Here is a 15995-nt window from a genome sequence, read left to right as displayed (position 1 = left end):
ATACATCCCATATTACATGCCTAATATACAATTAATGCAGAATGTTGACTTCAGCATTATAGTCATTAAATATAGCTGAGAGGATCATACAGGTATTTTTTTAAGACTGAAATTCAGTAGAATGAAAATTCTTTTCAGACGTGCAACTGAGCAACTTTTACACAAATGAGTAGACGCCATGTTTTAATCAGGTACCTAGTCATAACACACAGTCAAACAGACACTCAAACAAGTAGTGAAACTCTGGCAAAAAAGAGCTGAATCTCTGACAGGACCCACGGATCATGGTTTGACTTTGTGTTTGTCTCTGTTCGGACTCTGACCTTGTCCTTGGATTCATTTTTAAGCCTGTTTTGTGCTTTAAGAGTTTTGCATTAAACCTGCCTGCCTCTTCACCAGTCTGCGTTTGGGTCCTGTCTTCTTGGCTTCACATTTTGACCTGATGATGGTGCTAGATGAAAGAAAAAAGAATGTCTGTCCCACAAAGTTTTGTGGCAATCCATCTGTTAGATCATAAAAGATCTCACAAGACAAATGAAACCTTAGACCTTCTGGTGCTGCCGGTGGAACGATCGAGGACTCAGTTAGGGTTGTGCTTCTGTCAGCTGCTCAGTCACCTGTTCACCTCCATGTTCTTATATGTGTAATTATTTCATGCATTTCTTCAGCGTTTTGCTGTTCAGACCAGAGAAACCACTAAGCTTTATTGTGTATGATGAGAGCACGATGATGATGAAGCATTCATCAAAAAGTTCCAACAATCACTTTGAATAATTATGGTGGAAAACAGCAGCAGGCAAGAAGTTTTTATTTTTACCTCACTCCATTTACATCGTACAGCTGAGAGCATGAAAAATATATTTCCTGTGCAGGTAGTAGAATTACATGAGATATAATTTTGACACATGGAACTGAACAGTGTTTTAGTGTTGCAGATTATATTACATTGAAGCACTGACAAAATGTCCTGCTTGTCTTTTATTGATAGGGGATGTTGTCTGACGGTGGGGATGTCGTTTGGGGATTTGCCAGTAGGTGGTGATCTGTGCACGTTATATTCTACGCTCTGCACTGGCTGAACTGCTCTCAGTTTCTCTCGCCCCTTGTATGGTCTCATATTTTCTAAAAGCAGCAATACATGTAATGTATTTTCCTGTATTAGTCTGCTTTTGTAAGCCAGGAGACAAACCCAGGGGAAGATGTTCATGAGAGCTGCTGGATTTCTTTACATTTCCTACAGTCAAAGTGAATACAGACCAGAGGACATGATTACAGTGTAAGACACATTCGAGCAACACTTTCACTTCAGTTTTTAAACAGGAACTAGAATCAGTTCAAGGGGGCTTCAGAAGTCTGACCAAAAGTCATGAAAATGCTATTGAGCCTGGCTAAGGTTTAAAGATAACGTAGCCACAAAATATACCTGTTTACCTGTTTGTGAAGTTGTGTGGTGTCACAGTTTCAGAATCATTTTCTTTGAGCATTTCACTTAAGACAGAAACTAAAAGGATAACGTGGTGGATTAAAACCACAGAGGTTTTAACAGGTAAAGTAGAGAAAGTTTATAATTACATATTTATCCACAGCACAACAAAAAGAGTGACATGATTTAAAATTGTTTGCTGAGCTTTATAATTTCACTCCCATATCAGTTATTACAGTGAGAGAATCAGTTTATACCTGAATCACTATATGCATGGTATCAGTTTTTGTTGTTGAAGTGTATAATAGATATAAGCATTAGCTGGAATACATACATCAATCCCTCTAATAACAAGAAAATAAAATAAATAATAAATCTAATTGCTGATTCAGAGGATTTGTCTATTAACGACATTTCCAAGAAGTCTCCAGACAGATCAGAGTTAGCTCCACTCTAACTCTGACACACGCTGCTGTCTTGAAGAACGCATATGAAGAGCCTGAATGAAAACAGAAAGAAGACGAAGAACAGAATAAGTCTATGCAGTTAATTATTATATCAGAAAAGCAGTCCGCCCACTTTGTGTAAAGAGAGTAAAAAAAAACAGTGGAAACAGTGCATCAGAGTCAGACTCAGCTCAGAGACAGTGTGTCCACAAACATGATTAACAATCAGATATATTATCAGACATAAATAGTAACACAAACAGCATTATTCACATACACAATGCAATGGTTTTTACAGGGTTGTGAGAAGACAAAACAAAAATACTGTTATTGTATTATTTAATGTGAGATCCTAATGTATATGTTGTGTGTACTGCATTTAAAAAAAACACTCACAATTTACGGTATGGTTGTCTATACAACCATACCGTAAATTTCTACGATGAGTGTTTATATATATATATATATATATATATATGTATATATATATATATATATATATATATATATATATATATATATATATATATATATATATTGTATTTTGTACCTCACCTGTAAGTTGCTTTGGATAAAAAAAAACATCTGCCAAATGACTAAATGTGCATTTCTATTTCACTTGCATTAAGATAAACCCATCTAAATGTTACACCACAGCAAGCTACAGCTAAAATAGTAAAGACGTTCTTAAAGCGATACCTCTCTGATGGTGTCAATCAAAGCAGCATCATCATGAAAATATTATTCTCACTAATTGCTTTAGATTGGTGTAAAAAAAAGTGTCAAAAAGTCACAAAGCCGCACTTATCATGATCATGTTGGAGTAAAAAAAAACTTTTTTCTGAGGTTAGCAGAGCTTCATTGTCATGGTTGTAACTTAAAAAACATTTTAGAGAAAAATCTGAGTCATGCTAGATAAAAAACAGGAAATGAACAGTGGTGTGCTGTCTTGAAGTCTAGAGTTTTGTTCAACCATGCATGCAACCGTGCACAGATTATAAACTAATGGACACAGACGTTTAAAATAGAGGAAATAGACTGTAAAGAGACGTAAAACATGACACACTGCACCTGCCACCAGGAATATATAGAGTATATACTCTATATATGGACACCAGTGCTGACTGTTGCTTGCAAAACAGGAAGCAAACAGTGGTGTACTGTACAACATGTTTGAATGTGCCCTTAAACAACATCCACTGCTCGGGGCACTTGCTGAAACTAATGATGCTGCCATTCTTTTTGGGAGTGCAGTCTCAGCAGTGCATTTCCTTTTCTAGACCTCAAAAGTATTTCTGATTTTATATATGGAAGTATATTAGTGTGCAAGTCAACATTACAGTAGGCACAATTTTCTCCTGCTGCTTGTGCAAAACAATGACACAAAATGAAAGTAACAGTTTTTGTTTTTGAATGAATGTAAAAATTGCCCTGACATAAATGTCCTGGCCTTAAAAAAATGATAATTGGCAATAAACAATATGAGGACATCAGATGTTGCTCAAACATTAAGGAAACTAAGTGACACATTCAGCTTTAGCTTTGTTCTGTTTCTCACATTAATCTGGTGTGAGGAAAAATTGAGGGGCAGTACTGATCACGAGCCTTGTTGATTGCTTAGATGTAGTTAGATGACTTCTGGTACAGCGTCAAATTAGCTGAATTAACTGAGCTGAAACTATCAATATAGAAATAATCAACAACTCTTTTCATAAACAATCATTTAAGTCATTCTCTTTTGGCAAAAAGGTTCAAAAAACAAATATGTTCAGGTTAATGAATAAAAAAATCACCTCTCAGGCATGTAATTTTTGTATTTCCTATATGCTAGTTTGTTGTGGTGTTCCTCAAGGCTCCAATTTAGGTCAGATCTAATTTTATTTTATACATGCTTCCACAGAGGTTTCAAAAATACTGTTATGCAGCTGTACTTCCTCTTCATACCTATACCTACCTACCATAAGAAGTATCAAATGTTATGTCATGTTATGTTCAAGTTACAATTCAACAGTAATTATCATGGGTGCAAAGGAGGGTAGTGATGTTACTATGACTGGTTAGAATACCTGCATGGGTGGATTACTGAGTAAGCCTAATGGGCAGAGAAAGTCAAGTTTTTGAGGGTACTGTAAATAGTTTTTGTTGTTAATAAAATTACTACAACCCAAAAGAAATGCATGTTCGCAAAATTATGGCTTGATTTTATGTAGGAGGAATTCACTGGCCATTTCAAATCGCGCTTGCAGGGACAATGTATTAAAATGACACACTTTAACATGAAACGCTGCTGTTCATTTCCTGTTTCCAATAGACAGCAAACCTTGTTTTTCAAGCATCAGCACAATTGTCCCCTAAGTTTAACTGCACACGTATCATTGTAACCATGACAGGAATGGTCCCCAACGTTTAAAAAAATGAATTATAATTTGACAAACCAGCATCCCATTTTCTAAACTATAGCTAGTCTAAACATAACCAATCCTTAAACATAGCTCTGTCACACAATATAACCTATACATGTGTGATCTATGTGGCATATATTCCATCCCCTTTAATATTTTATGGTAAAAAATCTTTGTTTATATGTGCAATATCAATAAAACCTTCACTTCACTCATTTGTTTCATACCTAGAACAGAACAATAAAGTGGATGCAAATTAATAAAATGTATTTACCCAAATGCTCATTAGACATATGAGGATTTTCGTGAGGCCCACTGCCACATAGCCAATAATGCCCCATAGGACTGGTAGGTCCTCAGCTTGGTTTTGGCAGAGCAGGGTGGACTCAGTGGTGTTAAACACAGTGATCACTGATGTTGTTTCAGCCTGCGTCACACAATCTGTATTTGAACAAGATAAAAACACAAGAATAGAAGAAAAAAGTATCAATTAGATGTTTAATTTTATTACATGGTGAATGGTCATAGATAGACATTTCACTTTGAATGAATGGTGCAATATGTGCCTATGTAAGGAAAATACATAAATGGAACAATGGAAAGGAAAGCATTGTGTGTTTGAGGAGATGGATCATCTTATAATGTATTTCCTGCTTTTTGATGTGGCTTTGCACATTCTGTGACTGTTTGCACAAAAGAGGTAGATAGTTTGATTGCAATTTTTTTTTTGTAACTGTGGGTTTTGCACATTTGTTGAGTTTTAACCACCTACTCCTATCACATATTGACTTCAACAGGTAGATTTCTATAATTCTAACCTTGTTTTAATTATAATGTTCATATTCAAATCAAAACTGGAACATTTCACAGTTTCACATGCATCTGCCATAAACAGCTTGTTATGGATTAGAGCTCCAAAGTTTAGAGGTGACATGTAAGAAAAGTTGCTAACATGCTTTGTGAATATGTGCTTGGCTCAGTTCAGATGCTCAAATATTCCGCCAAAGATGGAAAACTTACCATAAACTGTTAGGTCCACTCCTAGATTCAGATTTTGGCCCCCTACATTTGCACTAATGGCACATTCGTAGTTGCCTGAATCTTCAGGTGTCACATTGGGGATGAACAGACTGTATTTCTCTCCAAACGTAGCCACACGTGTGAAGTTGTAGTTTTGAGTGGACGTGTCACTTTTACCTTTCCTGACAATGCCATGTTTTTTCTGCTTCTCGAGCTGTTCAAACCAAAGAGGCATTTTTACATCTCTGCATCATATTGAAATGAAACTCAGTCACATCTAAGATGAAACCAACTATTTAACTGGAAGTCAGAGATAATTCATAGAGGATAATGTGTCACTCACCTTGTACCACGTCACTGAGAGGAAATTCAAGTTGTCAAAGTCAACATCTGGACATGTCAGTGAAACATTTTTATTGCAGTCCACCTCATAACGTACCTTACCCTGGATTGTGTAATGCACCAACAGGAGCTGAGAAAGTCAAACCACAGTGTTCACACACAAACACATACACAGCACTATTGTCATTTTTCAGTTGTTTTGGACCAGGTGTACCTAACAAACTGTGAGGGAACAAAGCATAAATGTATTCAACTGCTGTTGTTTGTTCAGTGGATGTAATTATCCCTAAAACATGAATTTAATGCCATAAGCTTGAAATGTAATTATTTTATAAAAGTCAGACTTAAACTCACCTGAATGAACAGTATCGTCTGGAACATGCTTTACACTTCATCTGGTACTTGTTACTGTAGCTGTAACAACTGGGGTTTTTCTCTCACTTCACTTGAAATGGAGTCAGTTTCCTGTGAGAGGGGTACATCTGAGCTGTGGGTTTTATTGGAAGTTATTCTGTTCTTCATTCAGTGCTCCCCCATGTGGAGCTCGAGAACAGTGCATCACCACAGTGTTATTTGCACCTCACATCAGATCACGTTTTTTCAGGGAGGCTGCTTAAAGGGCCAATCAATCAATTTTGTTAACAGTTTACGCATAATGAGCATTGCTGATGTAATGCTAATCTGTCAATGACATTGTTGTGTAATGTGTTCTGTGGCTTTGGAAAAAAAATTATAGAAAATGACAGAATGAATGTCGCTCATGAAATAAATTTGCGGGTCCAAGAGATTAAGCGATTGGGAAGTAAGTCGTTTAAGTGCATGAAACATCTTGATCCAAAGTTGAGCTTGACCTATAAGGACTGCTTATTTAACTTATCCTGAATCTTACTTTGTTTGTTTTTTCATTTATCTGTTTATTTATTTGCTGACCCCGGTTATGCTGGGTAATACTGCTTTGCTGTTGGAAAGTAAACGCTTGTATAGTGAGACCACAGAATGGCAACTGAGTCGCTCCTGAAAGACATTCATAGTATTACACTAATTTGATCACATGAAAGTTTACAGAAATAGTTTGGGTCAAGCCTAGCCAGATCAGTAAACAACTTTCCTACATACAATGCTTCTCTTCCAGCCTTTCACACACACATTTATGGCAGCCAGCAATAGCAGGTGCTGGTCTTACTATTGGGAGCAATTTGGGGTTCACCGACTTGCCTAAAGACGGTGCAGCATGGGGGTGGGGGAAACCACGGACTGAACTGCAAACCACGTGATCAGATGACGACCTGCTCTGTGTCATAAACCACAACCATGCTCTGTAGATGAATACCAGTGCAGCCATTGGAATCGAAGGGGTCGTGTGTGGCATGAAGTTTTTAACATCCTCGCTTCAACTCCGGCATGAACTAAATTCAGAGCTTTGCTTTACCTGCAAGAAAGCATTGAAACAGTCATAAAAAACCCACAAAGAGACACAATGACGACAAAACAACTAGAAAGAGGCTTAAAATGGCCACAAAGAAGTGCAACATGGCTGCGTGGAGATGCAAAACTCCAATGAGAGATTCAAATTGGAAACGAAGAGAAAGAAATGCAAAGCAACACCCACAAGATCTCTAAAAAGGGATACAAAATAATTTCCATATTTTAGCATACAGGTCCTGCTCCTCTGTAGGAGAGGTGGGGGCGGTGACCTTTTTTCATAACGCGGGACCATGATATCATTAAGTCCTAATGAACAAAACACAATAAAACGACTGCAACATGTTAGGATAAGGATCAGATCAACAGCAGGATAATATAAGGTGTTTTGCCAACTGGGGAGGAAATGTATGCTGTGTTTGAATTAAGAGCATATTTTGCATGTGATAGATGAAACAACTTGAACTTGTTGCACCTAATTTTCCTGTGTGTTTAACCAGAGCGGGAAAATGTCAAAGGGTCTGGATTTAAGACAGCTTTTAAGTTGGTCAGAGAGCTGTTTCTTCCGGAGACTGCCTGTCTTACATACAGTAGGCGCACATCAATCACACACACACTACACCATTATGAGGGAGGCTCATCCTGTTGTGTTCATGGCAGGGAACTCCCCATTGTCTCCCTTCAAGCATATTATTTGTATGTGTCGCTCTTGTTGACAAAGGAGGTCGATATATGGTTATTAATAGCAGACTGACTTTATGGAAAAGGGAAGAGTGAGGTGTTTGGATTCCACCATCTGTATTTAACAATGCCTCATTCAGCAGCAGCTGGCACAGCAAATATTATATAAAAATTTACTGATCCTACAACAGAACATCGGTGGAAATGAGGAATTTTTTTTGGGCAGTTTCCTATTGGAAACCAGTAAGTGCAGCTGTGAGCAGATTTAGATTTATGACAGGGCGTAATCTCAGCATGACAAATAAATATCACAGAAACATACAAAAGCCTGATATTTTACATTTTTGAAATAGCTTTCAGTTTCTTTTTTCGATGCAGATGTGCTGATACTGCTAATATTAATAAAAACGCTCCTAATCAAGCACAAGGGAATTTTACAGTTCAACAGGAAATAGTGTGATCACAGAGGTCAGAGACAAAAAAACAGCTGAAGCCTGAAGACTCATCAAGGCTGTGATTCTCTGATGGTTTAATTCTTGGTGTAAATGTGAGCGAGAGCACGTGTGATGTGTGCGTGTATGAGTTCGATCCTGGTGCTCCGAGCCGCAGTTAGAGGGTGTTGCATGCAGCAGCAAATCCCAGAGGTTGTTAGCACGCCCAGCTGCTAGTGCAGGTCTCCATGTTTCTGTCAGCGAGGTTGTTCACTGCACACTCTTTAGGCTCTGATTGAGGAAATCCTCTGACTGTTTGCTCTGTTTGCTGAAATGAAACATCCCAATGGTTCCGCCATCGCTCCCACAGGTCCTGTACACAGAGACTTTCCCAGAAAGGACTGTGCATGTTTACTGCGGTTTGACAGATATACGGCTCTTTGATGGACCATAACGGTACCAAAGCCTCACTGCCAGACAGGCTGATAGGTGATGTTTTGAGATAAAACAGGCTTCTAATTTTTTAAATTACTCCAGAATGTTATTGCTGTCAGGTGGCTATTTACTAAAACGGTAATTGAAGAAAATGGAAACTAAAACAGCCTGTTTAATTCAGTTCCTTTAAGATATTTATTGTCCCAAAAGAGGAAATTGTTGTTGCAGAAGGAAAGTATAAAAACATAAACACATTATGAAATCAAATAGACAATTCATAGAGAATATAATTAAAAAAACTACTCTAATGCCAAAGAGCCTTGTTGTAAACCTGACTGTAAACACCTTTTCTTTTCTTTTTTCTTAAAAATAAAAACAAAGAGAAGATGAAATTCAGATGGTGCTCAGAACTTCTCAAGTGAAAATAAGAAAGCTGATTGATGATGACTTCAACATTGCCATCCAGTCCATTCTTGTCTTGTGCATTTACATTTCTGCACCAACAAATCAGTGAGAAGTTTTAGACTGAGTCTGTAATGAGTCTGAATAACACCAACAAATTTCTATGAACTTTAGAAACAAACAGCTCGAGTTAGCTCAGCACAACGTGACAGAAGAAACCGAGTCTGATTCAACATCAGCAAGGACAGTATCTAGTTTGTGGCCAGGAGGAACCAAATCAGAGGAATCCCTCAAACCGAATGGACCACTGACCTTCTAGTATGTAAACGACTGCAACTGAGTACACACTCCTTTCTTTCTCCATGTTGTGCAATGGCCTAGACAATTGAGCATTACCCACAATACACACTGTATACCAAAATATGAATCACAGAATAAAAATAAGAACAAGAATGAGAACGAAAATGAGAACAGTGAATCTGCTTGTCATGAAAAATTTGTTGCTGCATTGTCAGTGGCTGGGGTGATGTTCACTTTATAGCCAGTCTTCATTTACCTTGGTTCCAACACTGTGTCTATAGGATCTTCTGGTCATGAATATGTATTGTATATGTAACTCTAACACACATGCTAATGGAAGCAAACAAGCAACACCAGCCACTGAGGTGCTTGTTAAGCAAACCCAGAGAATTATCATAAAAAAACTCACAGTAAAAACAAACTTTGTCTTAGCGTCTGGGGGTGAGATATGCGTGGGCTGATTCTTTCCTTTTGATCAGGATAATGCTTTTTGTTTTCTAGTATTTCGTAGAACTGCAACTGCCTGCTCTGATTCCTGCCTTTGTGGAGGAATAGAGGCTGCAGAGCTGCAGAGCTGCATCACACAGGCTGTTCAATTGTTTGCTTAAGGACGCTTAAACCCTTTTAAGTCTGCATTGCTGGATTCTCACCTCTGCCGCTCAGCTTTGGCAGGCTGCTGAGTGCTGGAGGCTGATTGTCCGAGGCTGCAGCAGAACAGAGCTCTGTCACGACGGTCTGTATTGTTCCCTAATTTCTTCTCTGGGATTTCCTCTTACCAGCTCCCTCCACCCAGCCCTCCCATTCACTGTACAGCCCTCCATCATCCTCCCTCTGTCTGAAGGCCTTGCCAAACCTTCTGGCACATGAAAGCAATTGTTCTTGAATGTTTTAGGGGACACAAGCAGCTCGTCAGACAGGCAGGCCTCAGACAGAAGCTCAGCTAATGGTCGAGGAGACATACTTCCTCCTCCTCCTCCTCCTCCTCCTCCTCCTCCTATCAGAGGAGTGGTCATGTTGAGTAAAATCAAATCGAGTCTCGAGCCCCAAAAGTGTCTCAGAATGTGGATTATGTACTAGCACGTGTGTTTCATGGGTAGATTCTGGTACAGGAAATAAGAGGTGGAGGAGGTCACAAGAAGGGCTGGGAGAGGTGTTTTGAGAAATATTGCAGGGTGTTTTATAAGTAGGTCACGTTAGTGGACATGGAGTGAGGGGTCAGTGAAATGAACATTTATTAAAATCTACATCTAAGCTGCATGTTTGTCATTTTCTGGACCATCAACTGCTGAGTCCTATTTCTTTTAGAGCACAAATTAAAACAGAGGTGACGCATCACACAGAGATTTCAGTTCTCCTCCAGACCGGCCTCTCTCGACCACACCAGAAGAATTTCCGCAACATCAATCATCACATTTGACAAGCGAGTGTTTGAGACATGCCGACACAGACTCTGTGTGACAGAAAAAGCTATTCAAGTATTTGCAAGTACAGGTTTGTTTCTAAGAAGAGCTCTCTGGCAGGACTACAAAATCATGAAGATAAGCATCCTTGTGGGAATCAGCACTGTGCTCCCAGATGATGTTAAAAAAAACCCCACTTTACATCCTTCCTGTTTCTGGATCATCTATTTTGATTTATTTTTCTTTTGCTGAGGCAAGGACAGGAACACGTTTGAGCAGCCCGTCTTGTCTGAGCAGTGATTTGCGTTTGATCTGCAAAGATGTTTTCATAGAGTCATTACTCGACCGGATTTAATAAACTGTGCTTCCTAAATGTGATTATTTCCTCTTCTTCTTTTGTTTAGATCATTTAAGTGTTAGCCAATTAACAGGAAACCAGGCTGAAATGTCGCATTATGTCAGTTTCTTCTGTATTTAGGTATGAATGACTCGCTCCAAAGGTAGAACCAGCGTATTAAAGTGCCACCTGTAATGCACAATAAAGCATTGAGCCGTCGAATGGGTAACATAAAGAAGACAGATTTTACACACTCGGTGTGATTTTAGGTTTACGGTGATGTCAGCTTTATTGTATACTTGAACTTTATTGCTACAGTAAAGCCATCTTGCATCCAAATCCTGTAAAAAAAAAAGAAAGAAATTATCCAAAAATGTGTGCTGCTCTCTGGTTCATTCATTATGAAACTGTGCACATTTGAATCCCTGTTTATTTAACTAGGCAGGTTCCAATAACATAGGTTACTGGTTCCCACCAAGGTACCGACTCCAGCCCCCCTGGAAGTGGACGTGTGAATGGATGGTTTGCACTAGCATGGCTAAGATAAATTAAGATTAACAGGGCATTGAATTTGATTTATTTACACAATAAGTAATAACTGTTGAAACTGTGAACATAAAATGTGATTTTCACTTTTACTGTCATGACACTGTCATAAATGACTTACACGTACAGTAAAAGCATACATCTCCTCATAGCGCTGAAAGCATTGAGTGTTAAATGAACAAAAATTAAAAAGTCAAATAACCAATCTGGCAAAACTGATTTTGATCCCCTGCTGCGTTGAAGAAGCCAAAAACTGAAAGCCGATATTGTTGAAAAATGGTATCTCTTGTCTGTGTGGTACTGAACCAAAACTGGGTCAAACTGGGTCATTAAAGCAAATGCATCTCCCTCTGCCTTCAGGCTACTGAGCTTTAGTTTGTTTATATAAAGTTACTATAGTGATTTCATCCTTGAAAGAGACAAAAATACCATTCTGCTTTTATCTTTCCCAAAACAATAGAGGACAGACTATCACGGGTCATTTTTCATCCCAGATCACAAAACTGACAGGAGGAGGTGGAGCTGCCGTGTGTAGGTTTGTTTCGTGTCTGATGACATTCTTTCTGCTCGAAATCTCTGTTGGGGGTTAAGCGTCCGAGGAAGAGGGGAAAAAACTCACCAAAGTGAAGTAGTAGACCTTTGCAGTGGCCTCCAGGTGGATTCCCGCCTGTCAGACGTGTTAAACAGATTCACCCTGACCTCGTTCGCTGTCTTTGCTTTTCTCCCACATTTCTTCGGTTTCTCTCTGGCATCATTTCTTACCTGTCATTCTGGAGAATAAAAAAAAAAAAGAGAAAAGTCTTGTTCCGATTTTGTTGAGAACTCACTATTTGGTCCAGTCACTGTGAAAAGCACCACCAGAGAGCTGTACATCTGGGTCCCAGTGCCGGATGATGTCAAGACTGGCACTGACCCAAAGCTGGCCGCACAGAGAGTTCCTCAGAGAGGTCGGCTGTGCGCTGTTTTCCCTTCCTGTGCCTCTGTGACATCTTCCTGTCGAGGGGAGCCTCAGGGACCCATTTGAGGGGGCCCGGGGCCTGAGCATTGAGGACTAAGCACAGCAAATTCCAATTACCCTGACAGGGCAGGTGGGGGAGGAGGCAGCTTGGACCCCCAGCAAGCACCTTTAACTGCCTTAAACTTCACTTTCCACACAGCCTCCTGTGTCACGGGGGAGCCGTCCGGTGTCATTCTGAGGACTAGGTTTGTAGTCTGATTCAAAGCGAAGCCAGACAGGAACTTGGGCTCAGCTGCTGTGTCTGAGCTGCAACCCGCCTGTTAGACCGATCACTAGAGTGACTTTTTCTGACTGACGGAAGCCAACAGAGACTGGGCTGCTTCTACATAGCAGCCTGACTTCTCAGCAGTTATGAAATATTTTCCAGTGCTAGTGGTCTGAATTACATCTGTGCTGTGGGGGACTGTGTTGCAAGAGAATACAACAATTACAGCAGAAGATTTAGTCAATTGTAATAAAACAAATAAAAGGTATCCTCATGTAATAATGATGGAGATAATAAAAGTCGGTATTTGATAAACCTTCAACCACCTATAATAAAAAAACTCACAGAAAAGCATTTCTCTTCAGGATCAACACCAGGGTTAGATTTGCATCATTTGCCAAGATTATACGTCAGCAGTGTTTTACTCCTGCGCTCCACAGTGACCTCTGACCTCTAACCCCATCTCTCTCTGTCGATTGGGCCCACAGCAGTGATTTATTCCTCTGACATACCAACAGCTGTGTTGGGGGCTCCCGAGCTGAGTGTGGGCTACTATTTGCCGTGACTAATCGATAACAGACTTCAAAAGATAGCGGTCGTGAGATGTGGAAAAAAATACACCGGGCAGCGACATCAGAAACCCTTAACCTCTGCTGTGGCTGTGTAGGCTTTATAAACGTCTCAGCAACATTACTGGAAACAGTGAACATGTGTGCATATGAAATGTCTTTTAACAAAGACATATAACACATGTCATCCATTAAACTGGAAATTAAATAAATACAGTATTTTGTGTTTCTTTATAAGTATATAAATTTTCCAAGCTGCCACCAAGCTGTATGCTTTGGACGTGTTTGCACCTTTTATAAAATTTCACCTGCCATAAAACAGAGAATGTACCAAAAGATTATTGGTGTGTGTGTATATAAATGTCAAATCACCGCATGAAACCTGAAATATGTATAACAAGAACAACCGCTTTGTTTATGTCACAGTGTGTTACACATCAAACATAATTCAAACCCAAATCAGGAAATTGGGAATCTCTAAGATCTTGATAAAATATATATTTTATTTAAAACTTTTGCAAAAAAACAAAACAAAACAAAAAAAAAAAACAAAAAAAACAAATGGACAAAACTCATAAGTTTCAAACAAATGCACTGCATCTTTGAAAGGCTTATGCTTACATTTCCCAGTCAAGTATAAATAGTCTCTTCTTTGGATCCATCGTTTCATCCAGCATGTGTGTGTGTGTGTCTGTGTGTGTGTGTGTGTGTGTGTGTGTGTGTGTGTGTGTGTGTGTGTGTGTGTGTGTGTGTGTGTGTGTGTGTGTGTATTGGAACTCCAGCTTTGACTCTTCCCTGAGAAAGTCTTTGAGGATTTTCAGGTTGATTATCTTTCACTGGGCTTCAGTCAGCGTCTCGTCCGCACTGGACCCAGCCCTCGCATTTTTAAACACTCTTTGCCATCCTTCATCTGGAAAGAAAAGGGAGAAATATCTGTCTTAGGAAGATTAAACAAGAACATACTTGATTGCATCACTAGCCTCCTGTATTTTACCTGCAGGGAAATGAAAACATGATTAGTTTTTAGCCTCCTCGTTAGATGTTTAAATTAATTTCCACTTGCAGGACGAAGCTGAAAATGAAGTTGCCTATCACATTATGTTTTATACTACCAGTGTAGTTCTTCCAGTAAAAAACATCTGTGTCTGACTGTGTGAGGAATTTACACTGAGCGCCAAGATGTGCAGTGCGTAAAAGCGATTTCTACGCACACACTTAAAAAAAACAATAAAATGTCATAAAATGTCATAGAGTGTCCAAAGTAAAAGGCAAACAGATGCAGCATAAAAGTCAAATCTCTTACTAGTATAATTAAGATCAACAATACATGTCTGGGTTCACAGCTAAAGGCCCAGTTTCATATCCATCTGTGCCACTGTGATATTTTTAATATCATATATTATTATTATCATTATAGTATATTATAGCATCAGCTGTAGTGCACCGTATTTTCTGTGTGTTTCTGATGTGCAGTAACACAGCATTTACCCCTTTCCTCTGGTTGCTCAAACAGAAGGTGCAGATGGTCCGCGGCTGCTTCGCCCCGCTCTCTCCTTGCGCATGGACCGCGCCGAGGCACGGTTGTTCCTCAGCGCCGCCGTCTCCAATAAGAAGCACGTTTGCCAGGTGGGAAATGTAGCTGGATGCCAGGCGAAGAGTCTCAATCTTGGACAGCTTTCTGTCCACTGGCTCGGTGGGGATGAGAGTCCGAAGAGCCGTGAATGCGGTGTTGACACTTTGCGTCCTGCCTCTCTCCCTGGCGTTAGCGGCGCTCCTCTGCTTCATGACCACCGCGGAGTCTCCTTCCAGTTTGTGCGAAATCCTTCTGCGTTTTTCACCGGAGCTGCAGTAACTTTGCTCCGAGCTGCCGTCGCTTTCGCTGCGGTTGTCATCGTCCTCGGACGTGACAGTGAAGTCTGAGTAGATCAAGTGCGTCGCCACAGGCCGCAGCATGGCAAAAGTCATCCTGAAAAGTGACCAGTCCCCGCGTCAAGTCCTCTGTGAGATCAGTCCGAACACAAACCCAGGAACTATCCCCACATGTCAGTGTGAAACACTGGCTGAACAAAACGGCTGGTGAAAAAAAAAACAGTTTTTTTTTAAGCTGACCGAGTCTTCAGAGGTCAGTTTGCGTTGGCCTGTTGGAAGGACGGACCCTGACTACCAGGTCAGCTGGACTCTTATACTGTAGCTGCATGGGCGGAGCTGCACACAGCAAAGTGTTACAGTAGCCTCTCAAGTAAAAACACTGCTTACACACACACACACACACACACACACACACACACACAATGTTTGAAATTAAAAATCTACAATAATTGACATGAATATGTCAAAGGTCAAGTGAGAGTGCATTTGCAGTTTCGGTGTGTTTTGGTAATATACTTGTCGTTATTCACTACTTCCTTAAGCTATTAGATTTCTTTTGTTTGTTGGACGTTTGTTATAGTACAATAAACTGATATTAGCTATAATGAAGTTGAAGTATAAACTTGTGATAAAGTGCAGCACTTGAGTAAATGTTCTTGTAACTTGTCTGTAAGTGCAGGACTCAGGGGGCTTCTGTCTCCTCCAGCAGTGCGATTATATACTTGCAAAATGTACAAATGTTTTTAA

General features: G+C 39.7%; 2 protein-coding genes across 3 annotated transcripts; both read right to left on the bottom strand.

The window, feature by feature from the left end:
- Positions 1 to 1547: 1547 nt before the first annotated feature.
- Positions 1548 to 6119, bottom strand: LOC117152872. Of its 2 annotated transcripts, XM_033326048.1 has the most exons (6): positions 5988 to 6119; positions 5635 to 5763; positions 5292 to 5505; positions 4546 to 4712; positions 1820 to 1922; positions 1548 to 1641 (listed from the first exon to the last, which is right to left on the bottom strand). In XM_033326048.1, the coding sequence occupies exons 1-5, from the start codon at positions 6012 to 6014 to the stop codon at positions 1866 to 1868; spliced, it is 594 nt and encodes a 197-aa protein (XP_033181939.1). In that variant the 5' UTR covers positions 6015 to 6119; the 3' UTR covers positions 1548 to 1641; positions 1820 to 1865. The 2 variants fall into 2 exon arrangements, with proteins under 2 accessions (XP_033181939.1, XP_033181938.1); XM_033326047.1 differs by having other exon boundaries at positions 1548 to 1922.
- Positions 6120 to 13951: 7832 nt separating this feature from the next.
- tcf15 (transcription factor 15) lies at positions 13952 to 15517 on the bottom strand. The gene is made up of 2 exons (XM_026368473.1): positions 14868 to 15517; positions 13952 to 14289 (listed from the first exon to the last, which is right to left on the bottom strand). The coding sequence occupies exons 1-2, from the start codon at positions 15342 to 15344 to the stop codon at positions 14227 to 14229; spliced, it is 540 nt and encodes a 179-aa protein (XP_026224258.1). The 5' UTR covers positions 15345 to 15517; the 3' UTR covers positions 13952 to 14226.
- Between the last annotated feature and the right edge of the window lie 478 nt (positions 15518 to 15995).

This window comes from Anabas testudineus, chromosome 7 (assembly GCF_900324465.2).
Source record: "Anabas testudineus chromosome 7, fAnaTes1.2, whole genome shotgun sequence".
Classification (NCBI taxonomy): Eukaryota; Metazoa; Chordata; class Actinopteri; order Anabantiformes; family Anabantidae; genus Anabas; species Anabas testudineus.
The sequence above is the reverse complement of the archived record's forward strand: the minus strand, read 5'-3'. Positions and strand labels throughout refer to the sequence as shown.

What these genes read in the sequence shown, in the direction of transcription:
- tcf15 (XM_026368473.1), bottom strand. Translation starts at nt 15,344, where the DNA reads ATGACTTTTGCCATGCTGCGGCCTGTGGCGACGCACTTGATCTACTCA. An exon ending in TGAGCAACCAGAGGAAAGGG is followed by an intron (nt 14,290 to 14,867) that starts GTAAATGCTGTG and finishes TTTTCTTTCCAG; the next exon opens with ATGAAGGATGGCAAAGAGTG.
- LOC117152872 (XM_033326047.1), bottom strand. Translation starts at nt 6,014, where the DNA reads ATGTTCCAGACGATACTGTTCATTCAG. An exon ending in AGACGATACTGTTCATTCAG is followed by an intron (nt 5,764 to 5,987) that starts GTGAGTTTAAGT and finishes TGACTTTCTCAG; the next exon opens with CTCCTGTTGGTGCATTACAC. An exon ending in AGTGGACCTAACAGTTTATG is followed by an intron (nt 4,713 to 5,291) that starts GTAAGTTTTCCA and finishes GTTCAAATACAG; the next exon opens with ATTGTGTGACGCAGGCTGAA.